General features: G+C 42.2%; 1 protein-coding gene across 1 annotated transcript in view; it reads left to right on the forward strand.

Annotated features, from left to right (window-relative positions):
* The first annotated feature begins 3,038 nt into the window (after positions 1 to 3,038).
* LOC132883641 (cytochrome P450 2J2-like) overlaps positions 3,039 to 24,053 on the forward strand; it is a 50,847-nt gene continuing 29,832 nt past the window's right edge. The window contains exons 1-6 of the mRNA XM_060917519.1: positions 3,039 to 3,221; positions 3,567 to 3,726; positions 5,220 to 5,369; positions 17,870 to 18,030; positions 18,242 to 18,418; positions 18,604 to 18,745. Of these exons, the coding sequence (XP_060773502.1) occupies positions 3,039 to 3,221; positions 3,567 to 3,726; positions 5,220 to 5,369; positions 17,870 to 18,030; positions 18,242 to 18,418; positions 18,604 to 18,745 (973 nt within the window). The remainder of the gene's footprint in view (positions 3,222 to 3,566; positions 3,727 to 5,219; positions 5,370 to 17,869; positions 18,031 to 18,241; positions 18,419 to 18,603; positions 18,746 to 24,053) is intronic.

A 24,053-nucleotide genomic window follows, 5' to 3' on the forward strand; every position in this document is an offset into this window, starting at 1 on the left:
AGGTTAGGTTAACTGGTGACTCTAAATTGACCGTAGGTGTGAATGTGAGTGTGAATGGTTGTCTGTGTCTATGTGTCAGCCCTGTGATGACCTGGTGACTTGTCCAGGGTGTACCCCGCCTTTCGCCGATAGTCAGCTGGGATAGGCTCCAGCTTGCCTGCAACCCTGTAGAACAGGATAAAGCGGCTAGAGATAATGAGACGAGATGAATGAGAATGAGAAAAATGATCCAATATTACATATCTGTGAGTTGCAAAAGTATGTTAACCTCTATGATTAGCAGTTAATTTAAAAGTGAAATTACAGTTAGGATTATAAGGCCGTCTCCAAACAATTTGAAACTCACCATTCAACAGTGAGAAGGATTGTTTACAAATGGAGAGCCTTCAAGACAGTTGTCAATCTTCCCAGGAGTGCATGTCCCAGCAAATTTAATCCAAGGTCAGACTGTTTAATGCTCAGAGATTTAAAAACAACAACCACAACCAAGAGCTACACCATGACCTATATGCCTCTGTAAGCAAATTTAATGCTTATGTTCATGACAGCACCAATCAGACAAAGACTGAACAAGTATAGCTTTCATGGAAGGGTAACTAGGAAAAAGCCTCCTCTCTCTAAAAAGAGTATGGCAGCATGACTTAGGTTTGCAAAGTTTCATCTGAACGAACCACAGGAGTTCTGGAACAATATCCTTTGGACTGATGAGATCAGATGCAAAATGTCTGGTCATTTTGCACAGGATCATGTTTGGAAAAACCAAACACAGCATTTCACAAACACCTCATACCAACTACAGTATTAAGCATGGTGGTGGAGGGATGATAATTTGTGCTTGTTTTGTAGCCTGAACCAAACCTCAACCACACTGAGATGCTGTGGTGGGATCTTAAGAGAGCTGTACATAAACATAAGGTTATATGTTTATTTATAGAACCACATAATTATCATTTAGGCCCTGAGAAATAAAAACATGTCACCTGTCAGTGGTCATAATGGCTGATCAGTGTACATCACTGTCCATATTTTTTTTAACTATAATCACCATATACCTGTGCATCTTAAACAATTAAAATATCATGAAAAAGTTCTTTTTTTGGAATTTAATTCAGAAAGGTAAACATTCATATATTCTATATTCATTACATGTAAAGTGAAATATTTAATTCTTTTTTGTTTTAATTTTGATTATTATGGCTTAAAGCCCATGAAAATCAGAAATCCAGTATCTCAAATTGTTAGAATATTTCCTAAGATCAATCAAAAAAGGATTTACAATAAAGAAATGGCCAACTTTTGAAAAATATGTTAATTTATACATTCAATACTTGGTTGGGGCTCCTTTACAAGAAATTACAGCATCAATGTGGCGTGGCATGGAGGCAATCAGCCTATGGTACTGCTGAGGTGTTATTGAGGCCCAGGTTGCTTTGATGGTGGCCTTCCGCTTGTCTGTGTTTTTGGGTCGGGTGTTTCTCATCTTCCTCTTGACAATACCCCATAGATTCCCTATGGGGTTCAGGTCAGGCAAGTTGCCTGGCCAATCATCAAACACTGTAAAATCATGGTCAGCAAACCATTTGGTAGTAGTTTTGGCACTGTGGGCAGGAGCTAAGTTCTGCTGGAAAAGGAAATTGTCATCTCCATCAAGGTTGTCAGCAGATGGAGGCATGAAGTGCACTAAAATCTCCTGGTAGATGGCTGCATTGACGTTGGACTTGATAAAACACAGTGGACTGACACCAGCTGATGACATGGCACCCCAAATCATCACAGACTGTGGAAACTTCACACAAGACTTCAAACATTTTGGATTCTGTGCCTCTCCACTCTTATGCCAGACTCTAGGACCTTGATTTCCAAATGAAATGCAAAATTTTCTTTCATCTGAAAAGAGGACTTTGGACCACTGAGCAACAGTCCAGTTCTTTCTCTTCTTAGTCCAGATAAGACGCTTCTGACGTTGCCTCTGGTTCAGGAGTGGCTTGATATTAGAAATGTGACAGTTGTAGCCCCTTTCCTGAAGATGTCTGTGCATGGTGGCTCTTGATGCACTGACACCAGCTTCAGTCCATTCTTTGTGAAGCTCTCCCAAGTTCTTGAATCAACTTTTCTTGACTATTATCTCTCAGTTGTGGTCATCCCTGTTGCTTGTGCACCTTTTCCAGACAGCCTCTTCAGCAATTACCTTCTGTTTTGCTTTAATTGCAGTGTAGACCTACGAGTCTTGCTGCCTTCTCAAGTGACTGTAAAAGTGATTCTGCATTCACGACAAGATCAAGTGAAATGATAAACAGGTGTGCATGGTTAAAAGTCTGGTGAATGTGAATGTAAAAGTGTGTGTGGCGTGTGGGTGTTATAGTCCATGGTGGTCAGGTTTATAGGCCACTGTGTGTTCTGGGAAGTGGAGTTTGGTGTGGATTCTAGCATAGGCATAACATAAGCATTATATTGTCCTTTTTTTTTTTTTTTGCTGTGACTGCCTAAGAGACTCATTAAAAATGAACACTGAAAGCACCTCCTGTTTGATGTCATACATGTCTAAGGGTCAGTTCTGGTGACCTTATCACATTTGGAATTAGATTTAAAATTTCCACCAATAACTCATGAAAGACATAAGCCTCATATTACATAACGTAAGCCACAACACAAGTTCTACATATGTCTTTCTGTAGCACTATATGCAGCTGTTAATGTTCTGCAATTAACTTAATGTGAACACTTTTTAATATGAAGTCCTGTGTATGGTGAATCAATATATAATTTTGGTTACTCAAAACCATTGTATGTAAAAGGTAATGTGGATTTTAGTAGGGAAAAACAGCATTGGAATTTGCTTCCCCTGGACCGAATATAAATAAATCATGGGTGTATCTGTTTTTCTTGGAGGCCACAAGAGATTATGTAACCATGAACTCTGCTGCACCCAAACTGTGTGCACAGATGTGCCTCAAGCTGATATTTCTATACTAGAGGACTAACCAAATACATGGGGATATAGAGTAGTCCAAATAATCTATCATCAGGCCCAGACAGCTATGATTTTTTATTCCTTATATGAGCTGTTCACTTTTAAAGAGTGGCTGATTTTTACTGCAGTGCTCTTTATTTTTATTCATATTACTTGGAACAAAAATTCACCTAACTTTCCTCCAGGACCTCTGCCTTTGCCTTTCCTGGGAAATGTCTTTACAGGGGTAGACTATAAAACTATGAATAAGGTGAGATTTTTATTTATTTTTAAGTCTAATAATGACTTTAGAAACAAAGTGATAACTATTTGTACTGTAGCTAAATATTAAATTAACTTAAATATTTGTACACTAATCTATATTAGTAAATCTTTTGCCTCTACTATCATTAAGTTGGTACATTTTGCTAAACCAGTGTTGAATCAGTATTTACAGAATAGCATTTATTTCAAAGGATAAGTCTATGTTGAAATAAAAACTTTAGGAGTTAACACTTTGGGGAAAATACGCTCATTTGCAAAAAAAAAAAAGCTGAGTAACCATGGGGAAAAATGATAGTGATTTCAATACATAAATTGTCTTTTTCCCCCCTAGTTGTCAGAAAAGTATGGGAATATTTTCAGTCTCAGGAGAGGTACTACCAAAATAGTGTATGTTTCTGGATATAAGATGGTGAAAGAAGCTCTTGTCATTCAAGAAGATAGCTTTGCTCGTTGTGTTTCACCTTTATTTGATGAAATTTACAAAGGCAAAGGTAAGTCGAACTGAACACTTCATTGTATACAGGGATGGGCACTATGAATGAGACATGTATTAAAAATACCTATTTCAAATGCAAAATAGGATTTTGTAATTTGTATTTGATAAAGTTGATGAAAATGGCTTCATATTTTGTATTTTTGTAGTTTAAAAATACTGTAAAATACTTTCTGTGAGATGTCTACATGATGACATCATATACCGTAGATGCAAAATGATGCATGCAGACTCTGGTGCTTACTCAGTAATTTGCTCAGGCTTGTTGAGACCAGAATGAAAATTGATCTAGCTAGCACAAGGTGGGAAGCATGTCGGTTGATAGCTTTCCATCACATAAATTGCTACAATTATTAAGATTTCCTCTTATATTTTGGTGTTAGTTTTAGTAGTTTAAGCTAAATCTTTTACCAATTTACAGAATGTTCTAGCTAACTATTTGACCCAAGTAGCGGCCCTCATAGTTCATGTTTGTTTGCTAAGTTTTCATCACATACTTGTGCAGGGGGAAAAAGTGTTTCAGGGTCATTATACAACATTACAATGCCACGAGATGGTGTAACTTGTTAAACGTACACGTTTTATCCTTTATTATCATTAACAATGCTGTGCTGCAACATTGTAATCATTCTGATTATGTTTCTGGTTACGTTTAACATCGAAACATATTAATCATTTAATAATTGTTGACTAAGTCTTAAAATGTTTGTTTTCAACTTCCAAATAGGTGTCCAATGGTCGATAACTAAATAATTGATTACTAAATTATCTCTAATTGAAGTAGTTGTTTAGCAGGATCATGCATTTGCATACCATTGCATGAATGGCAGTCTGACACATAATTTATTATTATATTTACGATTCAAAATCCATCCATCCATCTTCTATATCACTTGTCCATCAGGGTTACTGGTAAAGCTGGAGCCAATCCCAGCTGACTTTGGGCGATTTGTGATGTAACAGGCAGGTCAGAACATTTGATCTGTTGACTGGTTGCATATGTCAGATTTATGACACCTCATTTGGCAGAAAAAAGCTTTGGCTCTCAAACATTGTCCGCTTAATCAACTGAGTCAGTGTAATGGTGATAGGATAGAGCAAATAGGTAGGTAAAAGGTTTATGAAGTGATTTCCTGCTCCCTTGGAAAAATATTTTTAGCATTTTTAAAATACAAAAATGCAGTAGATTATTTTCATACATGGCGTAGCTGCTGCATTTCATAGTTTATTTTGATACACTTACAATTAGGGTATTTTGTATCTTGTTTTAAAATACATTTTGATGCATCTTTGCCCATCCCTGAGTGTGTACAGTGTGCATTATCATTTAGATTACTAAATAGCATTAATGAAAGGATAAGGCTTTACCTACTGCACCTCTAGGTTTAATGTACATGTTTATCAATTTTTAGCACTTTTACTTTAACCTCAATATTTTTGATTTATATAACTTGTTTTATTCTTCTGTATCATGAAACATGGGGGGGAAAGGTCTGTCATTTACCAATGGCTACTCATGGAAGAAGCACCGACAATTTGCTGTTAGTTACTTCAGGAACTTTGGAGAAAGAAGAGAGACTCTACAACAGAAAATCCAGCAAGAATGCTACTTCCTGTGTGAAGCATTCAATGAGGAACAAGGTGAGTTATGTAATAATGGAGCAAGAACAGCATAAGGAAATTTCAGGAACAATTTCCCAACTATAGCATTGTGGTGCAGCAGGTTGCATTGCTGCCTCAGAGCTCCTGGGGTCTGATTCAATCTTGAAGTAAGGTTACAGTGTTCTGTAAAGTTATCCTACCTCTTGGATTTGTCCTACCAAGCCTACTGCGCATGCGCGAAATCCAGGAGGGTAGGAAAATTCAACAGACTCGTCTGCCGAGCCATGCTGTTTGTCAGGAAAATCCTACCTCAAGCTTCCAGCTGTTTTGACGCTGTTTTTTTAAATATTACATTCAAATTGTTTGATTTACTCAACCAAATAAGCTATATTCAATAATTACAATGTAGGCATATTTGCAATTCAGAAACGTATAAAATACAGGATTTATAAACAAACGAAACGATGCCCCGTCATAACTTTGACTGCACAGTGCCCACTGCGTGACAGAATTAGCAAGTTCTCATACAGACCGTTTTATTATTCAAAACAAGTCATTACAAATTATTTGACTCGGCCAAAGACTCGACCAATACGCACAAAACATAAAAATCGGCAAATGCGTGAAATACTCACCGATTTTCTATCAGCCCAGCTGATCGGTAGGACGAAACTCGGTTCAAATTCCAAGATATGACGTCATGTGTTCTGCGCATGCACAGTAGGCTTGGTAGGACAAATCCAAGAGGTAGGATAACTTTACAGAACACCGGAAACACACTTTTTTTTTTTTTTTTGGCCTTACATGTATAGTTAGCTAAATAACGTTCTCCAACCTGGTTTTTATCCTCTCAAAATCAGCATCGCAACTATGCTAGCACTGTTCATTCATTATAATTTCATTTCTTGATAGATAGATAGATAGTTAATCAGCTTTTACCTCTTTCCTCCCGTGTCTCCTTTCCTCGCGACTCCCTCGCTTCGCTCCTCTCAATTTTCCAAAACAACCAATCTCTGGCGTTATCTCGTGCTGCATTCGCCGCAGTCGGACATTGGAAATTCATGCACGTAAATGTCAAATTGGCCGTAATTTTTCTTTGAATTCGTCGCTGTCAACTGGGGTGGCAGCAGGGGTGGCAAGGCTTTCTTTTAGGGTGGCATTTGCCACCCTATGCCACCCCGGTAGATCCGCCCATGCTCAGTAAGGTTTCGTTTGTTTATAAATCCTGTATTTTATACGTTTCTGAATTGCAAATATGCCTACATTGTAATTATTGAATATAGCTTATTTGGTTGAGTAAATCAAACAATTTGAATGTAATATTAAAAAAAACAGCGTCAAAACAGCTGGAAGCTTGAGGTAGGATTTTCCTGACAAGCAGCACGGCTCAGCAGACGAGTCTGTTGAATTTTCCTACTCTCCTGGATTTCGCGCATGCGCAGTAGGCTTGGTAGGACAAATCCAAGAGGTAGGATAACTTTACAGAACACTGGTAACCCGACCGATCGAGAATTTCTGCGTCAAAATTGCCGACCGTAAAGTTTTTATTACAAATTTTCCTCGATATTTTAGCGTAAGCAGCGTTAGTTTGTCATAATTTTTTGCTTCAACGCATTCAAGTTGTGAAAGAAACGATAAAAAGTAAAATGTTTTGCCACTTCTATCAGCCCTCCTGCATAAACATGGAAGTGCACTTGTATACTGAAGGAGGAAGGGAAAACTGAGCTGAGGCACCATTTTGAATCCTCATTAAAGGCTGTAATGCAAATTGCTTCCTCTTCAGTATAGACCCCTTTCACTGACGTCACCCGAAACCGGAAGTAAACAGACCCTGCGCCATTTTGGAAGACCAACAAATTAGGGGGAAATAACGGCAGCGGTATGTGAACCCACGAGAATAAAGTGGAGTGGCAAACGACTTAAACAAACAAATCTTAGCTGTTTTATTTATGATTTATTGGCCCAACAGTAGACTTGAAAGAAACCTGTGTGAGACTTGGCATTGCAAAAAACTGTGGATATAATGGATAAGTCTGTGCATGATCTGCGGACACTTTGAGGTAAGCAAACGCAAGAAATTCAGATTTAAAACATGCTAAATAGGCCCCAAGTTGATAACTGTATGAGGAGCAAGCCTCCCAGACTTCTACAATTTAATAATAATAATAATAATAATAATAATAATAATAATAATAATAATAATAATTTAGGATGGTTTGGGGCTTGCTCTCCCTCCTATTATATAAATAAAGCATAGTTGTTGTGTAGGCATATATCATAAATACATATGTATAATTTGGATAAATTAACCTAAATTATGGATACCTTAATAGTAACAAAAAGTATTAATTTTTCAACTGAAAATATATATTATTAAAAGATAAATATCAACAAGATTACCTTGGCCATAACTATGTGTAGGTTATTCTTAACAACAGCTGTAATATCACGAACCAAGCCACTAACAACATAATTGTAAGCCTGTAGCCCTTTGTAGGCTTTCAAGTCATCAGCAGTGTTCGAACTACGGGGGTACTCGGGGGATCCGAGATCCCCTGAAACAGACATGAGATCCCTTGAAAACATGATTTGGGAAATGTTGGGGGGTCTCTAAAATATTGGCAAAATGATGTTTATTGACATAGAAATCGTGTGTAACGGGAAGTATTTGCATATCCGAAGTGTTGTGTTTACATCAAAGATAAAATAAACCGATATGACAACAACTGCTGCTGCCAGGTTGGTTGTTGAGTAGCCTGACTGTTTTTTTTTCTTGCGTGTGGTATCATTGTTGACACAAGGTTGTTTTTTTAACATGCCAATGCGGACACGATTTCCCCTGATGAGTTATGACTTCAGACGCGATGCGTGTGTGGAGGTGTGGAGTCCGCGTGATATGTGCGTAAGATAGGCTTCTCATGTGTTTGGAGATCTGAGACAAGCGCAAGCACCCCCCCCAAAGGAAAAAAAGGGACCCCCCGAAAATATCGGCATTGTTCGAACACGGAGTGTAGGCACTGGGTGTAAACAACAAATAGTTTACAATGTCTGGGTAGCAAACAGATGGCAGAATTGGTGTCCGGTCCTCCTTATGTTTCCATTCTCCCTTGCCGCGAGTCTTATCATATGGGTCAAACCCATCTATCACAGCCAGTTTCTCCACATACCGTGCCCTTTCTGCAGCTGGTAATGTACTCACATAACCAGAATTATCATCCATCGTGTCACTTTACTCTCGCTCGTTGTTTGTTTTATATTGTGAGTGCATGTACTTGGTCTTCCAATATGGCGCCTAACAAAATCTCGCGGCGCGGTGACGTCATGCGGTAGCCCTCTAAGTGCACTTCCATGGCAGGAAAAACACTACATTTTGCCGCCTATGTAGTCCCCTATTTATACAAATATTGACTCAAAGCGCACAAAAGCATTAGATCTTGATAAATTTGTGAAGCGTTTTGCTGAGCAACATGGAAATCGCCGCATTAAGCTGTTGTAGGCATGACAAGTTCATGTTATGCTCACTGGTGAGCCTTTACAAAGCATGAGAAAAAAAAACTATAATGTGACACTGGTGTAAATGGTTTAAATCATGCTGAACTTGAAGCATTGTTGTTATTTAGTGTCTGTTCTTTTGCATATATGGTATAAAACTGTCCAGAAACGGTATAGACCTCATCTGAGAATGTGTGTTCTTCGTGAACAATAAAAGCATGAGATTAAGTTTGTCTGTATGAGTTTGTAAATGGCAGCCTGTGCCCTTTTGTAGTGTGTACATACTATTTGTCATCAAACTGTGATAACTGTGATTAAATTCAGTATATATACGTCTGTAATACATTGCCACCCCTCAAAAATTCCTGCCCCCCTCTTGCCACACCATAAATATTTTTCTAGATCCGCCCCTGTCACTGAGTTCTCCAGTTTCCTCCTACCTCCCAAAAATATGCTGGTTGGTGGACTGGCTATGGTAAATTGACCCTAGGTGAGTGTCCAGAGCCTTTGATCCAGTGTTTCCAGCATAGGCCAGCTCTACTGCACACTGATCAGGTTAAAAGTGAATAGATGAATTAATTAATTAATAAAGTCTGTCTATCCATCCATTATCCCTAACTGCTTATCCTGCACAGGGTCACAGGCAAGCTGGAGCCTATCACAGCTGACTATGGGCGAGAAGCAGGGTACATCCTGGACAAGTCACCAGGTCATTGTAGGGCTGACACATAGGCCAAGTTTACATTAGACCGTATCTGTCTCGTTTTCTTCGCGGATGCACTGTCCGTTTACATTAAAACGCCTGGAAACGCCAGGAAATGGGAATCCACCAGGGTCCACGTATTCAGTCCAGATCGTGTCTGGTCCGGTGCTGTGTAAACATTGAGAATACGCGGATACGCTGTGCTGAGCTCTAGCTGGCGTCGTCATTGGACAATGTCACTGTGACATCCACCTTCCTGATTCGCTGGCGTTGGTCGTGTGACGCGACTGCTGAAAAACGGCACGGACTTCTGCCTTGTATCACCTTTCATTAAAGAGTATAAAAGTATGAAAATTCTGCAAATACTGATGCAAATACTGCCCATTGTGTAGTTATGATTGTCTTTAGGCTTGCCATCCTTCCACTTGCAAGTGGTAAGTGACGCGCATGCCCGACATGCACTGAGATCACACACACAGCGGCTCAGTCCCAAATCACTGCTCGTACATTTCACTCGTGCGCTCTGTGAGCTGCGCAGGGCCAGAGTGCGCACCCTCCAGAGGGCACTCGCTGTTCAGGGCGGAGTGATTTGGAGCGCAGGATGCCTGTGGAGCCGAGTGTATCCGTGTATTGGCGTTGCTGTGTACACGCGAATCGTGTATTGGCGTTGCTGTGTGCACGCTAATCGTTTTAAAAACGTTAATCTGATGATCCGCTGATACGGTCTAATGTAAACCCCACCATAGAGACAAGCAACCATTCACACCTACAGTCAATTTAGAGCCACTAATTAGCCTGATCAGCATATCTTTGGACTGTGGGGGAAACTGGAGCACCCAGAGAAAACCCACACAGACACAGGGAGAACATGCAAACTCCACACAGGCCCCTGTCAGCCACTGGGCTTGAACCCAGAACCTTCTTGCTATGAGGCGACAGTGCTAACCACTACACCACCGTGCCCCCCAGCGAATGAAGTCTTGACTCTCAAAGAGTTAGATATGAACTGATGGGAGTTACCATATCACTGCCAGCCTCACCTGTCAACACAATCTCAGCCTACTTTGATCCTTAAAAAAAAAATCCCTGCATTAATCAATAACACGCACCATTTTCCAAGATCATCCCCTGGTTACTAATCATACATACCTGTTCCCAATCACACTAACCATTTTACATAATCTATACATTCTCCTGTTCATAGTGAAGTCTCGCTATTGCGTTCCATCAGTGATGAGTCTGAGCCTTTTGTTCTGATTGACATTCTGCTTTTATCTTATAAGATTCTTGTTCTTGGCTGGCAGGAGTGGAACTCAATGTGGTCTTCTGCTGTTGCAGAAGATTAGCCTGGGCCCACCCATCCTAAGCGTGACGCAACACGAGGGCCTGTTCCGAGCTTAGTCTGGCCAGGCAGGCTATCTACAGCATTTCCAAGCTCCCGAAAAATCGGGAACCAATCAACTTTGAGCATCTCCAATTGCCCTGGGTAGAGGCGTGTTCAAGGCACTGACGTAGTAGAACTGCGACCGGAAGCCATAGATTGTTTACAGCGGTAGATGCTGTATTGAAAGCATTCAACGGGAAGTTCTCATTGAAAATGGAGCAAAGAGCAGCCCTGGAGGTATTTATTGAAAGGAAGGACGTTTTCGCCTTGCTCCCGACCGGCTTCGGTAAGAGTTTAATCTACCAGTTACTCAAGCAGTTTCCGTCGCGTCGCATACATCAGAGGAAAGAGTGATGTGATTGTGACGAAGCTTAAACCAGCCTTTTCTGGCTTCGACCAGCAGCAAACTGAGGCATTTCAGGGAGGCGGGTCAACCACGGGCTCTGGGAAACGGTTTGGCTTAATAGCTTGGCCAGACCAAATGCTCGGAGAGCTTTGAAGTCGCATTAGCCAGACTAGCAGAAGATGCCTTTCTGCTCACCACAGTTGTAAAGAGTGATTATATGAGTTACTATATCCTTCCTGGCAGCTCAAATCAATCTGGCCATTTTCCTCTGACCTCTCTTATTAGCAAGGCGTTTTCACCCACAGAACTGTACCTCACTCAATATTTTTTGTTTTCAGCATCATTCTGTGTAAACTGTATTTTATAACAATGAGTAAAACATTTGCTTCCCTTCCTTAATAAAGAACAATTAACGATTCCCGATTTTCACACAAGGTGGCATGGTGGTGTAGTGGTTAGCACTGTCGCCTCACAGCAAGAAGGTCCTGGGTTCGAGCCCATTGGCCAACTGGGGCCTTTCTGTGTGGAGTTTGCATGTTCTCGTATCTGCGTGGGTTTCCTCTGGGTGCTCCGGTTTCTCCCACAGTCCAATGACATGCAGGTTAGGCTAATTGGTGGTTCTAAATTGACCATAGGTGTGAATGGTTGTTTGTCTCTGTGTGTCAGCCCTGCGATGACCTGGCGACTTGTCCAGGGTGTACCCCGCCTTTCGCCCATAGTCAGCTGGGATAGGCTCCAGCTTGTCCATGACCCTGCACAGGATAAGTGGCTACAGATAATGGATGGATGAATGATTTTCACAGTATGTATGAATTCTCTAATTAAACTCCACACTGATATTATTTTGAACATGCTCCTTTTAATGAAGGAGTCAATTACTCAGAATAAGCAGTGTGCATGTCATGATAGGTGGGTCTGTTTTTTTTTTATTATACTATTATATCTACAAGCACATTATTTGCCATGCAGAAATATCATTACTAATAATAATAATAGTGGTTCATCAGGTTATTGATGTTGTACTGCTATTTTTTTAACACAACTCTACTTAGACACTCAGGTACACCTGCCATGTAGGTCATTTTGTAACTATAAAATTACTGACTGTATCTGCTGCTATGCATAATTTGCCAGCCCCCCTCAACACATTAATGGAAAGGAAGCATGTATTAATTTATTCTGAGCACAGTAATGACAGTGACATGGTCGTGTCATGTTAATGAGTGTTGTGCTGCTATGGGCGTATCAGGTACAGCAGTGCCTTCTCTTCTCCTTGGTTGTCCCTTGGTCTTAAGGAAGACGTGGCTGTGCAGCTATCTGTGTGTGTGTGACTGGCTCTGCAGGCCGATTCTGGACTTGCAGAGTCATGAGCAGACAGGGCACTGGAAGTCCATGGAACTTGCTGGTAATAACGTTACCCTGTGGCGTTATTCACGAGTATCCTGAGACTGGTTGCAGCGCTCATCTTCCAGCAAAGCAAATGCTCTACTTGTTAAATCACGCCACTGCAGTCTGTCTTGTGCAGTGTCAGCAAGTTCATCAGGTTGATATTGATGTCACACCATTTCAGACTGTCTTTCAGGGTATCCTTAATGCATTTATGGAGGTGACCCCATTTCCTCTGCTCCTATGCCAGCTTTCCAAAAAGAAGCTGTTTGGGAATATGATTGGCCTCCATCCTGATGGCATGGCCTGACCAAGGGAACCTTGTTTTCAGCAGAATTGCCTCAATTGAGACTGACTTGGCTCTGTCATAGACTTCGATGTTGGTGATCCTGTCTTGCCATTTTATTGCCTAGGATGGAGTGTAGAGCACATTGATGGAACTTTTCTAGTTGTTTCAGGTGTCATTGGTAGAGAGTCCAAGCTTTGCAACCATACAGGAGTGATGTGAGGACGATGGCATTGTACACCTTGAGTTTGGTTGATAGAGTAATGTTGTGATTGTTCAGTACCCCGTGGCACAGTCTTACCAGAGCTTGACTTGCTTTGCTTATTCTGACTATGATCTCCTTGCCAAGAAAGCCATCGCTGGAGATGACACTTCCAAGATATTTGTAGTGGTCAACATTTTTTAGCTCAGTGTCGTCAATGAAGATGGTTGGCTCTAAAGTGTCAAAGTTTGGGACTGGTTGGAAAAGCACCTCTGTTTTTCCCAGACTGATGATAAGGCCAAACTGTTTTGAGGCTTCTTACCAAGCAAAGTTTGCTGATCCTCTGCCTTGTGGGTTATCAGTGCACAGTCAACTGCATAGAGCACCTCCTGAAGGAGGCTGGTTAGCGTCTTTGTTTTTACAGATAGTCTGTGCAAATCAAAGATGGAACCATCATAGCAATAGTCTATGTACACACCCTCCTCAAAGTCCTGCATTGCCTGTCTGAGAATGCAAGTGAATAAAAGGTTGAACAGAATAGGTGCCAGGACACAGCCCTGTTTCACCTTGTTAGAGACCTTGAAGGGGTCTGACTGATCGCCATTAAAAAGAACCTGGCCAGTCATGCCATCATGGAATAGACTGATGATCCAAATAAACTTGCTTAGGCAGCGGAAGTGGTACCACGTCAAAGGCTTTGGTTAGGTTGATAAAAACCAAGTATAGGTCATGGTTCTGCTATATACACTTCTCCTGTACCTGCCTAACAGTGAAAATCATGTAGACTGTGCTGCCTTGTGAGCAGACTCCACACTGAGCTTCCAACAGGTTGGTTTTGATAGTATGATGAGTCTGTTCAAGACAATAAGGGTGAAGATCTTACCTGCAATCGATAGGAGGAAAACACCTCTATAATTTCCACAGTCAGCTTTGTTGCCCTTATTCTTTTACAGAGCTACAATCAAGGCATCATGAAAGTGTTCTGGCATCTTTTCATGTTCTCAGATAAGCTGGATAATTTCATAGAAGACTTACATTGCTCTTGCCACACAAGCTTTTTAGATTTCCACTGGGACGCCATCTTTCCTGGTGCTCTACAGTGTTGTGCCAGTTCACACCTTTTCTGAACTAGTTCAAGTTCAGTTCATACATGCTCAAAGTGAACAGTTCACGTTCAAAGTTCACAATTTTTATTCTGAACTAGTTCAAAGTTCAGTTCATTTTACTTTTTGGTGAGATATGAAAATAAAAACATTTTTCAGACCACGAGCTAGAAAATCACTATACGTTCTCTGAAACTGTTCACTGTAGACATTTGCTCATGACACTGCAATTGTGGGTTTCTTACCAGGTGATGAAACATGCAACAGTACAGACAAGGTAGACCAGTTCTATACTTAGTGCAATGAAATATACCAGCATTTAATTAAAGAAGTAAATAATATATAGTTTAATATATACATATATATTAATTATTTGATATATATTATATAATGTGTGTGTGTGTGTGTGTGTGTATGAAATGAGCAAAACTCTTGAATGAAGGCAATGAAGGCAAAACTGTTACAAGATGCTCAAAGGCACAAAAAACTGCACTTGCTTTCTTGAAGGCACATGTCTGGTTGGTTGCAAACCTGTCACTAGTCTGATGAACGAGGGTTTCTCAACTTTGCTTAGAGGTTGTAAATCTTCCACAATGTAGTCGATAATCAGTTTATCTACCGTACCTGCTCCTGGGAGATCACGGACCTCTTGAAGGCAGCTGGCAGTGTAATTTGCGTTTGGGGGGGGTTGGCAGGGGGAGGGTGTCTTCTTTGCCTTTCCTCCCTTTTGACCCTCGAGGACGTGCATATATGCATTAACGCTGGATGGGTGCTTCAACTCGATGTGTCGTTTCAAATTCAAGAACGAAGTTGTTGAAGTCCTTATTTGTTTTTTCTGAGCAGGTGGACATATCTTACACAGAAAGGTAAGGTTTTTGCCGTCGGGGTCTTGGTGTGACAGTGTGTAAAATTGTCTTAAATGTTCATAATCAGTGTCTGTGCTCTCCGTGCCATCACTTCCACTAGCCATTTTTTTTTAAATTGCAACGCTTTCTCTCACTCTCGTCATTGGTCTCTCACACACTCCTTCTCTCGCTCCAGCCCATTCTCCTCCTCACTCTCATCGTTGCCTGCTACACCTACCCCGCCCTGCTGCAATTCATCATGGGTAACGTAATGCGGAAGCCAGTATGTTATTCAACTATTCTCGGCCGGACACTACGTTCCCCGCAATGCATTGCGCACACAATGTCAAAGCCATTTCTGTCTGGTGTGATACATGATTTGAGCGGCACCGGCTGCGAGAATACAGGAGGGGGAGACTTTCTCTCGTTGGGTTTCAAAAGAGAAAACAAATGCCACTCGAGTTATCAAGGGAAAACAAATTCCAACGTTCATTTACAGTGATGTCTGCCGTTCATGACACATAATGTGAACAAATTCACGCTCAAGTTCTTTATTAAAACGTGTTGCGTTCAGTTCAAAGTTCATGAAAAAATGAGCGTGTTCAGTGAACGTGTTCTTTTGAACTCGTTCACGCACATCACTGGTGCTCTATCAGAGTTCATTTGCTTTATGGCCTTCAACAGTTCTTCGACAGTTCTTCGACAGAAGGAGCTTGATCCAGTTCATCCATGAGCACTTGCTGTGGGACTTGGTCTAGGGCTGAGGGAGAGACTGTGGACGGTCCGTTAAGCAGTGTATGGAAGTGCTCAGCTCATCAGTTCTTCAGTCCCTCCTGGTCTTTAATAAGTGTGGATCCATCTGCTGATAGCAAAGGGGTGGATCCTGATTTTGAAGGCCCATAGACAGTTTTCAGAGCACTGAGGAACTGTGTGTAGTTATGAGAGTCCGCATACTTCTGCACTTCCTCTGCTTTTTTGTCCCACCACTTGTCTTTCATCGCATGCAATTGTTTCTGGGCCAGTCTTTTCAGATGTTTAAACCCACCTGCCTTCGATAAACAGCTGGAGCCATGTAGGCAACATTTTTCTCTTGCAGGAACTGGGTTATCTGTTCATCATTTTCATCAAACCAGTCCTCATGAACATGCTGCTTTAGTCCTAGGATGGCCTTCGCCATTTCTGTAATAACGTTCTTGAATTGCACCCACTTTGCAGTGCTGTCCTCAGCAAGTGGTGCTCTGGCCTGAAGATTTTCATCCAGTGCTTCTTGAAACCTTTGGCAATGGTATTCATGCCTTAGCCTTGCTGTGTTGAATGCAGTTCTGATGATCTTTAGATGCTTTCGATGGATGGGTGCGATGTATAACTTCAGGACTGTATGAAATAGTCTGTGGTCTGTCCAGCATTCAACATCGCACATGGCACGTATGATGCACACATCCTGGAAATCTGTCTGCCTGACATTGAGGTAGTCTATCAGGTGCCATTGCTTGGATCTTGGGTGCATCCAGGTGGTTTTCAGTTCGTCAGCTTAGTGGAAGGTGGTGTTGATAATACATAGTTTGTATTCAGCACACTTACTCAGAAGGAGCAAGCCATAGCTGTTCAGGCTTCCTACCCCATGTGGCCCTAAGATGCCTTTCCAGTTATCTCTGTCATTCCCAATTCTAGCATTGAAGTCACTCAATATCAGGAGTTTGTCACTGGCAGGAGTGGATCTTATGAATTGATCAAGATCCTCATAGAACTGTTCCTTGGCCTCTTCAGTACTAGTCAGGGAAGGGGTACAGGCACTGATGATGGTTAAGTGGAGTTATTTGTCTAGAGGGAGTTGCAGCTTCATAAGGCACTCATTGATTCCATCAGGTAGGTTGGGGATGGATTTCAACAGACTGGTCCTGACAGCATTTTCTAACCCCCTCCCCCATTTGAGGGTGAGCAGTGCTATCCTAAACAAGGCTGCCCAATCACCATGGATGCTGCTGAATGCCTTCGCTGCCCCGGAGTCAAAGACAGGTGACCAAAGTCCAAGGCCACCCATGTGCAGGTTCGTGATTCTGACCCCCAGTGCTTATTCTTCACCTGTCGCTTTGCTACTTCCCCAGCACTGCAGGACTTGAGGAAAACAAAAAAAAAGATTGGCTGCACACAGAACCCGCACAGGAAGTTGTTTATAGTGGTAGAGCCGTTACACAGGGGCAATCCCACTCTCTCGGTCTTGGAAGTCCGGTTCCAGTGGTACAGAGAAATGTCACAACTGGAAGCTTCTTTGACTGCAGTGGATGGCCGTAACATCATCTGTGCTCTGTCACGCCCCTTTGCATTCCACAATGTGCTGCTGCATCACCTTCTCAGCCATTGAATCATAGAGATTTCCTCCGGCTGATCCACTGATGCAGTCTTTGCGTGCTAGGATGAACAAGTCCCTGTGTCACCAAGGGTTACAAACCCATCAGCTGCCCGCATCTCGTTCTGCCGGCCAGTCGAAGCCATTGCCCAGGGTGTGGCCGCTGTCGCATGCATGCAAGGGCTACGAGGAGCCACAGGTGAGAGCTGAGTGACAGGTGAGGACCAAAGTGGGCAAACTACTCCAAGGAGCATGATATGTTCCCCCTTCAGAGGTTCTACCACCCCTATCTGTCACCCCATACACCCCTGTACAGCAGTGTACCCATTTTAAAAGAATAAGACCTCTTGTTTTACATACAAGTTCCTGTATGTCCAACATCAGTTACTGTATAGCTTTTTTGTTTTTCTCATCTCACATTCAAAAACATGTTTTTCAATTGCAGGTTGTCCATTCGACCCTCTCATCAAAATCAATAATGCAGTAGCTAATGTGATTGGCACATTGGTATTTGGGCATCGCTATGAGTATGATGACGTTCAATTCCAGAAACTGCTACGCATGAGTGCAGAGTCTGTGTATCTCACTGGCTCTGTGTGGCATGAGGTACAGTACAGGATTTAGCTTTACACTCTAATGAATAAAAATGAGGTGCAACAGCTCAGATTGGGGCTAATGAATGAGTAAAATACTATTTGGATTTAAATACACCATACAACCTCCAACATTCATTAGCAATAAGCAACTCAATTTAAGGAGATTTTGTGTATTGTTATGCATTATTATAAAGCAGCATTCTGTGCTTTACTGTTTTCAGTTGTATGATGCATATCCAAACATAATGAAAATCTTACCAGGACCACATCACACTATAATAGCAAACTATCGCAGACTGGCAGCCTTTTTGGGAGAGAAGACAGAGAAACACAAACAGGACTGGGACCCAAATGAGCCTAGAGATTACATCCACGCCTACTTAACAGAAATTGAGAAGGTAGGAAAAAATGCATGGCAAGTGAAACTTGCTAATGATAAAAATATAGTTATTTTGTATTGGTTTATTACAAACAGACAAGAGAATATGAAAATAAACTATATGGCCCAAAGTATGTGGATGCCTCTTCATTCATTTCCCTCTAGATTTTTTATTTAATGTGCATTTTCTGAAATAATTTTCAGAGGGGAAATGACAAGGAGGCCCAATTTAACACAGATAACTTGGAATGGTGTATGGTGGACCTGTTTGAAGGAGGAACAGAGACAACAACTAACACCCTACGCTGGGCTCTGCTCTACATGATAAAATATCCACTGATACAGGGTATGCATTTTCGACTACTGTCACAAAACGACAAATTACACTATATGGCCAAAAGTTTGTGGACACCTGACCATCACACGTATATGTAATTTTTGAACATACCTTTCCAGATTTAGTCCCCCTTTTTGCTGTTCTAGCAATTTCCACTCTTCTGGGAAGGATTTCCACTAGATTTTGGAGCGTAGCTGTGGAGATGTGTGTTCATTCAGCCACAAGAGCATTAGTGAGGTCAGGTACTAATGTTGGGTGAGGAGACCCAGGGTGCAGTCAGCGTTCCAGTTCATCCCAAAGGTGTTCAATGGTGTTGAGGTCAGGGTTGGAGTCAATTCAGGAATGAACTCAAAAATTCCAATTCAAACAAGGACATGGACTTAGAATTCAACAACTACTACAGGAAACTGAATTTGAACTAAATTGGAGTTTCAGGAAGTACAATTCATCTCATCTCATTATCTCTAGCCGCTTTATCCTGTTCTACAGGGTCGCTGGCAAGCTGGAGCCTATCCCAGCTGACTACAGGCGAAAGGTGGGGTACACCCTGGACAAGTCACCAGGTCATCACAGGGCTGACACATAGACACAGACAACCATTCACACTCACGGTCAATTTAGAGTCACCAGTTAACCTAACCTGCATATCTTTGGACTGTGGGGGAAACCGGAGCACCCGGAGGAAACCCACGCGGACACAGGGAGAACATGCAAACTCCGCACAGAAAGGCCCTCGCCGGCCACGGGGCTCGAACCCGGACCTTCTTGCTGTGAGGCGACAGCGCTAACCACTACACCACTGTGCCGTCCCAGTCATTTATTTATTGAGGAAAATGATCCAGAATTACAGATCTGTGAGTGGCAAAAGTATGTGAACCTTGCAACAACTAGAACAGGACCAAGTCATCAACCGATCTCTGTACTACAGATTGTACCCTGGGGAAGCCGTTCCTCTCATATACGGACTCCCCAAGATTCACAAGGAAGGAGCTCCACTCAGACCTATCATCAGCAGTATAAACTCTGTTACTTACAACATTGCCAAACACCTAGCCACCATCCTGGCTCCTCTCATTGGGAATACGCCACATCACGTCAAAAACTCCCAAGATTTTGCTACTAAAGTTGCAGACCTCAAACTAGACTCAGATGAAACCATGGTTTCCTACGACGTCACTTCTCTGTTCACCTGTATTCCCACCACAGAAGCAGTTCAAGTTTCATATTAATCAATCATCTTAATCAAGTTTATTTGTACAGCGCTTTTAACAATAAACATTGTCGCAAAGCAGCTTTACAGAATTTGAACGACTTAAAACATGAGCTAATTTTATCCCTAATCTATCCCCAATGAGCAAGCCTGTGGCGACAGTGGCAAGGAAAAACTCCCTCAGACGACATGAGGAAGAAACCTCGAGAGGAACCAGACTCAAAAGGGAACCCATCCTCATTTGGGCAACAACAGACAGCCTGACTATAATATTAACAGTTTTAACAGGTATAACCCTCAACTGTCCTCATGGGGCCGTCCTTCACAGGAGTGGGGCGATAAAACGCCGACCAGACACAGGGCACCAGGATGGATCAAGCAGGTCCGAGGGGCAGAAGAGGCCAGCATCTCAATCCCAGGATCAATATGTAACTCAGAGGGACAGATGGGGGGGGGGAAGAGAGAGAGAGAAAGAAAACACGTTGTTAGGTATGCCCTAAAAATGACAAGTATTAAATCTGTGTGGTAGGCTCGCAGAGACGAGAGTCTTTACATCAGGCATAACACAGTTGAATCTGTTAGAAAATGACTCCTTCAAGACAGCACCTTATTGGATAGAACGAACCTCACCGTGGACCAGATTTGCACCCTGCTTGACCTCTGCCTGACTAACACTTATTTCCAGTTTAATGAAAGTTTCTACAGACAAGCATGGATGCGCCATGGGCTCACCGGTATCCCGTATTGTGGCCAATCTTTACATGGAGGAAGTGGAACATAAAGCTTTGACCACTTTTTCAGGAGTTGCTCCCAGCCACTGGTTCAGATATGTGGATGACACCTGGGTTAAAATCAAAACCCATGAGGTGGAAGCCTTCTCTAAGCACATCAATGCAGTGGATATTAACATCAACTTCACTCGGGAGGACGTCAGTGGGAATAATCTAGCCTTCTTGGATTGTGATGTACACATTAGACAAGACAGAAGCCTGAGCACTGAGGTCTACCAGAAACCCACACACACAGACTAGTACCTACTCTTTGACTCTCACCACCCACTAGAACACAAATTGGGGGTCATTAGGACCTTGCAACACAGGGCTCAGAATATCCCTACAATGATAGAGGGAAAAGAGAAGGAGCAGAATCACATCAAGAAAGCATTTCAGAACTGCGGGTATCCCAACTGGTCTTTCCTCAAGAGCAGAAAAAGGAACAGAACAGACAAAGAGGATAACAGGAACAAATGCAAGAACATTGTCATTCCCTACATTTCTGGTCTATCTGAGAAACTCAGGAGGATCTTCTACAAACACAACATTCCGGTACATTTCAGACCCAGTAACACTCTGAAGCAGAAACTGGTCCACCCTAAGGACAGAATACCCAGACACAAACAGGACAACGTAGTATATGCCATTCAGTGCAGTGAGGAATGCACGGACTCCTATATTGGGGAGACAAAACAGCTTGACAGACGCATGGCTCAACACAGGAGAGCCAGTTCCTCAGGCCAGGACTTTGCTGTCTACCTTCATCTTAACAACAAAGGACACTCATTTCAGGACTGCAATGTACACATTTTAGCCAGAGAGGATCGTTGGTATGAGCGAGGAGTTAAAGAAGCCATTTTTGTCAATCTGGAACGGCCATCACTGAACAGAGGTGGGGGTCTAAGACATCATTTATCAGCCACCTACAATGCAGTCCTTGGCACACTTCCCAGACAACTGAATGCACACCAAAACCCAGCTGTTTTCAGTGACTCACAGGAGGACAGAGGGAATCAGCATTCCATTGATCACCCTAACGGGCAATCCATTGATCATCCTTTTTTTTTTTTGTTTCCGTTTCCAGTTGAGAGTACGTCGTGTGCGTTCTGGCTGCCGCTTCTCACCAGAGCTTTTTTTTTTTCCTTTCTTTCTCTATTTATTTATTTATTTATTTATTTTGTGTGTGTTTGTGTAGTTTGAGGTTTGTTTGAGTGTTTTGTCCGCCGGTGGTGGTGTAGCTCCAGACCCAGTTTTGGGCGTCGATTCCCTCCAGGCCTTGGTTCGCTGTGGGTGATGCCTGCGCTCCCAGCTATAGACTGCAGTGAGCCTGTTGCTCATTTTACATCATGGTTGTCCAGCGCTCTGTCCTTTAGTGCTTGGCGTGATGTTCTGAGCGATGTTGCTCGGTGGTGTCATGACGGCTGTGCAGGCGGTTTCGGACACACCAGCGCTCTGCGTGGTGGTGCTTCTGTGCTCGCTTTGTGGATCCATGGCATGGTGTTCGAGCGATGTTGCTGGCGGCATCACGGCGGCGGTGCTGGAGATGTGGGACTTGTTTTCGTGCACCTTTTGGTGGGACTGTGGCTGCTACACCATGGGAATTACATCCTGACCCCTACTTGGTGGACTTTTAACTTTTTATTAATTTATTTATTTTTCCCCTTGTCTATAATTGTAAAGCGTCCTTGGGTTTCTTGAAAGGCGCTATATAAATCTAACATTATTATTATTATTATTATTATTATTAACGACTCTCGAGGCCGTTCACAACCAGCCCCCAGTGACCCACACCAACAGGATGACTCAATGACACCTTAGATGAGCTTTTCATCCATGAGAGGATAAATACCTGATGCTCCCTACCAGTCAGACAGAACTGAAGAAGCCTTTTGGATGAGAGGTGAAACGTCTTCAAGAATCTTCAAGCAAGTCCAGTTGCTCTCTTTTACCACCCACAGTTTACCATGACCTGGATGACTGAGAATCTTCACAGATATGTGAACCTTTGCTTTCAGTATCTGGTGTGACCCCCTTGTGCAGCAATAACTGCAACTAATCGTTTCCAATAACTGTTGATCAGTCCTGCACACTGGCTTGGAGGAATTTTAGCCCATTCCTCTGTACAGAGTAGCTTCAACTCTGGGATGTTGGTGTGTTTCCTCACATGAACTGCTTGCTTCAGGTCCTTCCACAACATTTCGATTGGATTAAGGTCAGGACTTTGACTTGGCCATTCCAAAACATTAACTTTATTCTTCTTTAACCATTCTTTGGTAGAATGACGTGTGCTTAGGGTCGTTGTCTTGCTACATGACCCACCTTCTCTTGAGATTCAATTCATGGACAGATGTCCTGACATTTTCCTTTAGAATTTGCTGGTATAATTCAGAATTCATTGTTCCATCAATGATGGCAAGCCATCCTGGCCCAGATGCAGCAAAACAGGCCCAAACCATGATACTACCACCACCATGTTTCACAGATGGGATAAGGTTCTTATGCTGGAATGCAGTGTTTTCCTTTCTCCAAACATAATGCTTCTCATTTATACCAAAAAGTTCTAGTTTGGTCTCATCCATCCACAAAACATTTTTCCAATAGCCTTCTGGCTTTTCCACGTGATCTTTAACAAACTGCAGATGAGCAGCAATGCTCTTTTTTGGAGAGCAGTGGCTTTCTCCTTGCAACCCTGCCATGCACACCATTGTTGTTCAGTGTTCTCCTGATGGTGGACTCATGAACATTAACATTAGCCAATGTAAGACAGGTCTTCAGTTCCTTAGAAGTTACCCTGGGGTCCTTTGTGACCTTGCCGACTATTACATGCCTTGCTCTTGGAGTGATCTTTATTGGTCGACCGCTCCTGGGGAGGGTAACAATGGTCTTGAATTTCCTCCATTTGTACACAATCTGTCTGACTGTGGATTGGTGGAGTCCAAACTCTTTAGAGATGGTTTTGTAACCTTTTCCAGCCTGATGAGCATCAACAATGCTTTTTCTGAGGTTCTCAGAAATCTCCTTTGTTCATACCATGATACACTTCCACAAACATGTGTTGTGAAGATCCGACTTTGATAGATCCCTGTTCTTTAAATAAAACAGGGTGCCCACTCACACCTGATTGTCATCTCATTGATTGAAAACAGCTGACTCTAATTTCACCTTCAAATTAACTGCTAATCCTAGATGTTCACATACTTTTGCCACTCACAGATATGTAATATTGGATCATTTTCCTCAATAAATAAATGACCAAGTATAATATTTTTGTCTCATTTGTTTAACTGGGTTCTCTTTATCTACTTTTAGGACTTGTGTGAAAATCTGATTATGT

The sequence above is a fragment of the Neoarius graeffei genome, chromosome 3, assembly GCF_027579695.1.
Source record: "Neoarius graeffei isolate fNeoGra1 chromosome 3, fNeoGra1.pri, whole genome shotgun sequence".
Lineage (NCBI taxonomy): Eukaryota > Metazoa > Chordata > Actinopteri > Siluriformes > Ariidae > Neoarius > Neoarius graeffei.